Consider the following 7591-nt stretch of genomic DNA (forward strand, 5'->3'; position numbering starts at 1 on the left):
TTCCTTGATGTCATCGATCAAGTTCTCAGCTCAGACGGTCTTGATCAGGATGCATCGACATACACCTCAACATTTATCTTGACTTAGTGCTTGAAAATTTGGTCCATCAACAACCATTAAGTTGCACCTATTCTTATTAAATGTATTTAGTTCGGCAAAAATATGAAAAAGGTCTTCGTATAAAACTCTAAAGATTGTTTTGAGTATTTTAAACATCTTCCATCATTTCAGTTATGCATGCCATCTGATGCACCTCATTAATCTTCCCTAATAATATAATCAGTCCACTTGATGACTTATATGAAAGGATTAGTGATGGTGGTCTTTTTCGTTAGCTCAGGCTCCTTTCTCTTCGCCTCTAGGTGGAAACTTCCATAGTTCTCTATCGTTCTCCAATGGTCTACTGGTTAAAGTGCGTCAGTGAGGGGTTGGCGTTGCCGACACATCCCTTATGACGATTAAGTCAGCGTCAGGTTTGAAGAAGAGTCTCATGGAAGTGTGAGAAAAAAAAAAATACTCAAGAGAAAGAGAGTAATTTTATGGTGGAGAAGAGTTACCTCCAGATGTGATAAGAACATCATCATACCTTTATCCACCTTCACGGAGCCTTATATAGTTGCATAGGTCGGGGAAGGTCCACGTATGCACCACACAACCTGAACAATGTACGATGATTGTGATCGTCATAAATTATTAGAGGTTGAGGTTGTACTTGACTTTAAGTCGTCTAATTGCCTTGTACAATCGAGTTGCCATGAATGATTGAAATGCCTTTTAAGTCAATCAGCCTTGTATGACCGAGCTACCTTATAAGGCTAGATTGTCTTGTAAGGCAAAGTTGCCTTTTATGATTAAACAGCCTTATATGGTCATTGAGTTGTCTTGTATACCCGCGAGCTGCCTTTTATTACCCAACTTCCTTGTAAGACCAAGTTATCGTGTAAGGCTGAGTTACCTTTTATGACTGAGCTACAGAGTTGGACACTATAGATTCCCGAGTATTATAGCATTACAGGCATGGTAACTTTCTCGAGCACTATATCATTGCTGGATCCATAGAGGATGTCAGAGAGTGCAGGCATGGAGAAGAGCGCTACGGTCTGATCAGGTATTCCTGCTAGCCAGTCGAAAGATTCGAAGATCAAGTCGTCCCTGTTGTAACATTATCCTTGAGACTATGATGTAATGGTCAAAAGTTGAAACTGATTTCCTAGACAACGAAAATTTAAATATCACTCAAGACATATTAAGAGTTCCAAATACTTACGACGTTAGGTCGTCCACCGGACCATTTATATTTTTTAATTTATCTCCTTGATTGGTAAGGAACTTTGTAGGATAGAATAGATTATTTCAATAATTAGTTGGAGCTTAAGCTAGACGACTGATTAAAAATAAATAAATAAATAAACCGTCCTTGTTTAATTATTTAAAGGGTCATGTGAATTGATACCCAAAGGCAGGGAAAAGGATACCAAGAGAACAATGACATCCACTTCCCCGGTGCTCCGCCGCGTCTCCGCCACCACCATCAAGCCTCCGCCGCATCCTCGCACCCGCCTTCACCTCGGGCCGTGGGACCTCTCCATGCTCACCGCACAATACATTCAAAAGGGCCTCCTCTTCCGCAAGCCCCGCCACCTCACTATTGCTGACCTCATCGACGGACTCAAGACCTCCCTCTCCGTCGCCCTGCTCCACTTCTACCCTCTAGCTGGCCGCTTCCTCTCTGAGCCAGCTCTCGACGAGCAGGGCAACCCCACGGGCCTCTTCGTGTCGATCGACTGTGCCGGCCAAGGTGCGGAGTTCGTTCACGTCGTCGCCGAGGCCGTGACGGTCGCCGACGTGCTCACCCTTGACGGCGACGTGCCGTCCTACGTCAACGCGTTTTTCCCCCTCGACGGAGCCGTCAACTACGACGCTGTAGTAGTGCCTCTTCTGGCGGTGCAGGTGACGGAGCTGGACGACGGCGTCTTTCTCGGGTGCTGCTTCAATCACGCAGTCGGCGACGGCACTTCGTATTGGCAATTCTTCAACGCGTGGGCGGAGATCGCACGGTCGGGAGAAGGAGAGGAAGCCAAGCTCGCTCGTCCTCCAGTCCATGACCGGTGGTTCGTTAACGGCTCCGTCCAGCCGCCAATTAAGCTCCCTTTCGTGCGGCCGGAGGAGTTCATCGAGCGGTTCAAGCCACCAATTTATCGCGAGCGAATCTTCCACCTGACGGCCGACTCCATCGCTCGATTGAAGGCGAAGGCTAATAAAGAAAGCGGATTGGCCTCCACGATCTCCTCCTTCCAATCCGTCTCCGGGATGCTGTGGCGATGCATCACGCGTGCCCGCGGCCTCCCGTCGGAGCAGAGCACACGCTGCCGTCTGGCTGCGCAGAACCGGGGGCGGTTGATCCCCCCGCTCTCGCCGGACTACTTCGGGAACTCCATCTACGCCATCGCGACGGAGACCACCGCGGGGGAGCTGTTGGCGCACGATCTCGGGTGGGCGGCGAGGCTTGCCCACGAGGCGGTGACTGGACTCACGGACGCGGCCATACAGGGGGTGGTGGCGAAGTGGATGGCGGCGCCGGTGGCGCATCGGGTGAGCATGTTCGACAGGTTCAGCGTTATGATGGGGAGCTCGCCGCGGTTCGACGTCTACGGGTGCGAATTCGGGTGGGGGCGAGCGGTGGCGGCGCGGAGCGGGACGGCGCACAAGTTCGACGGGAAGGTGACGTTCTACCCGGGGAGCGAGGGGGGTGGAAGCATGGACTTGGAGATATGTCTCGAGCCGCCGTTTATGGCGGCGTTGGAGGCAGACGTGGAGTTTATGAGCGCCGTTAGCAGCCCACCGCCGGCGCCGGATGCAGAGACGAAGGCAGAAGCATGCCACAGGAAACAAAATAATGGCTATTAATGGCAAGAAAAATGATATGCTCAAAGATAAAAAATTCAAGGAAAAATTTAAAGCATGCCACAGGAAACAAAATAATGGCTATTGATAAAAAATTGAAAATAATTCAATCTTTGGCAGTTTCATTTATGACGTTTTAATCTTTGCCGGATTCTATTGGATCAGTTATCTTCTTCATCATTTTTTTTTTCTTAAAATTAAGTGGAATGGTGGATTATTTTTCAGCTTTTATCCAAATAAGTAGTAAAGTTTTTAAAATATCTACATCATGTATTCTATTTTTAAAATTATTAAATCATCTATTTAATCCTATTTTTTTCTTATTATTATTCACGATCCAATGTTACAATTGTAAAATCAATTATTTATTTTTTTTAAATGACCCATTCGTTTTTAAAAAATTATTTCTCTCAATATAGTGAGCCAAATTGATATTTGAAAGTATTTATATAATCAGAAGAACTATATGAACACATAGGATATGATTTCATATCATTATAAGCTTTTTAAATCTATCAGCCAATTTTGATTAAAACCGACTGATGTACCTAGAGAGTTTAGAATGACATTAAACTAGTTCTTATGTATTCATTGTTGGTTGCTATGCGGAATATCATACTAGTTCCCCTGTATAAAAATTTTGTACAAGTCTTGAACCTTTACTAACAACCTATTGTGTTCTTTAGAAATTAAATTAGGAATCACAAACGATACTTAACATTATTGACTCCAAATTTAACTTATTTGTTCTTAATGGTTTAGACTTGGATCGCAAACGATGCTTAACATTATTGATCCAAATCCACCCATGTTATAAATTCAATTAAATATTAATTTCTAAAATTAGCTTCCAGGACTGCATGGCGAGGTACTAGGCCTTCTTGGGTATGGGATCATCCACCACCGCCTAGATAAAGCCTTTTAAAGAAATCTAATATTTAATTTCCTTATATAACTCTAGGTTTAACCAAATAGAACAATCGAATCACAAATTCGAAAAACAAAAAATACAAACTCGAATCACAAATTCGAAACCTAAAATCATATGCCTTTTGTGTTTGGTATTTCAAAAAACTATACAAAGAAAACTAGTATGATGCGGAATAGAAATTACTAGTTATACTTTTCTTTGTAAACAACAACCTCTTGATATTCTTCCATATTCCTCTTCTTATCTCAGACGTCGTGTGGGCAACGATCTACCGAGATGAGAACCACCCAAGCTTCCTTCTTCTTCTTGTGATTTCGGCCACCACAAAAATTCCAAGAATAGATGAGGTTCAGCCACACCACCAAGCTTCAAGGGATGCTAGAAACAAAACCTCCTTTCTCTCATTCTCCAAGCAAAATTCGACCACCAACAAGCTCCTTGAGAGTTGATGCTGCCGGCCACCAATGAAGAAGAAAAGGAGGAGAGGAAGAGGATGAGAAGGGCTGGCCACCAACCAAGGAAATAGAAGAGAGGAAAACTAGAACATAAGTTATAAGGTGAGACACCTCAACCCTCTCTTTTATATTCCTTGGTCTTGGCAAATAAGGAAAGTTTTATAAAAACTTCCTTATTCTCTTAGCCAATGAAAGGAAAAATTAATATTTCCTTTCTTGTTTCTATTTGGCCGACCACCTCATGATTCTCCATCCAAGGAAAGTTTTAAACAAAAATTAAAACTTCCTAATTTGTTTCTGGAAATTTTTAAAATAAAAATTTCTATATTAATTTCTCCTTCATGGTTGGTTATAAAATGAAATTTTATAAATTAAAATCTCTCTATTAAAACATGTGAATGATTTCCAAAAAGGAAAGTTATCTTTAAAATTAAAATCTTTCTCTCAATCTACAAATAAGGAAAGATATCAAATCTTTTCTTAATCTTTTGTAGAAACTATAAAAGGAGAGATTTAATTTTAAAACTCTCTTTTAAATCATGAGGATGGTTAAAAAAGGAAAGTTTTATCAAAAATTAAAATCTTCTTTTCAACTACAAATAAGGAAAGATATTAAACCTTTCACTTAATCTTTTGTAGAAAGCTATAAAAGGAAAGATTTAAATTTAAACTCTCTTTTAAAACCATAGAATCCACATAAGAAAAATTTTAAAAAATAAAATCCTTTTAATTTTATTGTGGCCGGTCACCTAAGCTTGGCCTTAAGCTAGGGCCGACCACACTTCATCCCATCCAAGCCATGTCTTGGCCGACCCTTGCTTAGGCTCCAAGTTTGGCTTGGCCGACCACATAAGGATGGGTGAGAAGGTGGGTATAGGTGGGTATAACACTTTATAAATAAGAGGCTACGATAGGGACCGAGAGGAGAAATTGGTTTTGGTCTCCCGATGAAATAAAGCTTCCCGTGTTCGCCCCGAACACCTAACTTAATTTCATCAATAATAATTCATACCACTAAAGCATTATTATTGAACTACCGCACCAATCCCAAATTATATTTTGGGCTCCTTCTTATTATGAGTATGTTAGTCTCCCTGTGTTTAAGATATAGAATGTCCACTAATTAAATGAGTTACTGACAACTCACTTAATTAATATTTAGCGTCAAGAGTAGTACCACTCAACCTTATCGTCATGTCGGACTAAGTCCACCTGTAGGGTTTAACATGACAATCTTTATGAGCTCCTCTTGGGGATATTATTAACCTAGATTACTGGGACACAGTTTTCTTCTATAATCAACAACACACACTATAAATAATATTATTTCTCAACTTATCAGGCCTCTTGATTCATCGAACTAAATCTCACCCATTGATAAGTCAAAGAAATAAATATTAAATATATGTGTTTGTTATTATATCAGGATTCAGAGTACACACTTCCATAATAATAAAGATCTTGTTCTTTTATATAGGCAGTATAAAAAGAACTTACCTTAAATGGTCATGTTCAATACACTCAGAGTGTACTAGTGTAATTTTATAGTTAAGATAAACTAATACCAAATTACACTATGACTATTTCAATGGTTTGTTCCTTTCCATCTTAGTTGTGAGCTACTGTTTATAATTTATAAGGAATTGATAACATGATCTTCTGTGTGTGACACCACATACCATGTTATCTACAATATAAATTAATTGAACAACTACACATAACATATAAATGTAGACATTTGACCAATATGATTCTTATTTCTAAATAAATGTTTATACAAAAGCTAGACTTTTAGTATACACTCTAACAATCTCCCACTTATACTAAAAGACTATGCTACCATATTCCCTGCCATACATCTGATTCCCAACCCTTCAATATGCCCATCAAAAGCTCTTGCCTAAAGGGCCTTAGTGAAAGGATCTCCTAGGTTATCATCTGATGCAATCTCGGCGGCAACAACTTCTCCTCGTTATACGATGTCTCGTATTGGGTGGTACTTCTGTGTACCTACATTTACATCCCTCCATATCCGTGGGACCGACTCTAGAGGGGCCACTGATGTGGCGGTTCCACATTTTTTTTTCGTATTGGGTGGTACTTGCGCTTTATGTGTTTACTTGTTTTATGAGCTTGTGGTTTCTTCGAGTTTGCTACTGCATCACTTATTATCACTGTAATAATTTTTGGGCAAACCAGGAATCACATTTAAGTCCATCATGAAGTTCCTGAGCCATATAACTTCTATGGCTGCCTCAGAGGCTGCCACATACTCAGCTTCCATGGTGGAGTCCAGAATGCGTCTATGCTTATCACTCCTCCATTGTCATGGCTTTACCTCTTAAAGTAAACACAAAACCCCGAGGTCGACTTACTATTGTCCCTATCTGATTGGAAGTCAAAATCCGTGTATCCCATAGGAAGCAAATTATCTGCCTTGTAAACTAGCATATAATCTCTAGCCCTTTTAATATATGCTTTACGACAGTCTAGTGTCCCTGTCCTGGGTTACATTGATATCTGCTAACTATGCCCATGGCAAAACAAATATCCGGTCTCGTGCATAACATACATTAGGCTTCCGACAACCGAAGTATAAGGAATTGCCTTTATGTCCTCTATCTCCTTTGATGTCTTCGGAGACATCTCTTTAGATAAAGCTACTCCATGCCTAAAAAGTAGAAAACCTTTCTTGGAGTCTTGCATACTAAAACGAGCAAGGATTGTATCGATATATGAAGCTTGGGACAAGCAACATCCTTTTCTTTGATCCCAAGAATATGTGCACATTCTCCTAAGTCCTTCATATCGAATTGCTTGGACAACCATACCCTTACTTCCGACAACACTTTGATAATGTTTCCAACTATCAAAAATGTCATCTACGTATAGTACAAGAAATACCACCACATTTCCATCACACTTCTTTTATACACAAGATTTATCCGTACATTGAATAAATCCATAAGACTGGATTACTTCATTAAACCGGATGTTCCAAGACCTTGAAGCTTGCTTCAGTCCATAAATAAACCAATTTAGCTTGCACACTAGATGCTCTTTACCTTTTTTAATGAACCCCTCTGGTTGCTTCATATGGATATTTTCTTCAAAACTTCCGTTAAGGAAAGCTGTCTTGACATCCATTTGCCAAACCTCATAATCCATATGAGCGGTAATAGATAAGAGTATCCGGATAGACTTAAGCATGGCTATTGGCGAAAAAGTTTCCTCATAATCGATTCCCTCTTTCTGAGTGTACCCTTTCGCAACAAGCCTTGCTTTGAAGGTTTCCACCTTT

At 40.5% G+C, this 7591-nt stretch overlaps 1 protein-coding gene across 1 annotated transcript; it reads left to right on the forward strand.

Moving 5' to 3' along the window:
- The first annotated feature begins 1470 nt into the window (after positions 1-1470).
- On the forward strand, positions 1471-2997 carry LOC122011716 (uncharacterized acetyltransferase At3g50280-like). Its single transcript, XM_042568084.1, has one exon. The coding sequence runs from the start codon at positions 1486-1488 to the stop codon at positions 2905-2907; it is 1422 nt and encodes a 473-aa protein (XP_042424018.1). The 5' UTR covers positions 1471-1485; the 3' UTR covers positions 2908-2997.
- The last annotated feature ends 4594 nt before the right edge of the window (positions 2998-7591 follow it).

The sequence above is a fragment of the Zingiber officinale genome, chromosome 8A, assembly GCF_018446385.1.
Source record: "Zingiber officinale cultivar Zhangliang chromosome 8A, Zo_v1.1, whole genome shotgun sequence".
In the NCBI taxonomy this organism is placed as follows: domain Eukaryota; kingdom Viridiplantae; phylum Streptophyta; class Magnoliopsida; order Zingiberales; family Zingiberaceae; genus Zingiber; species Zingiber officinale.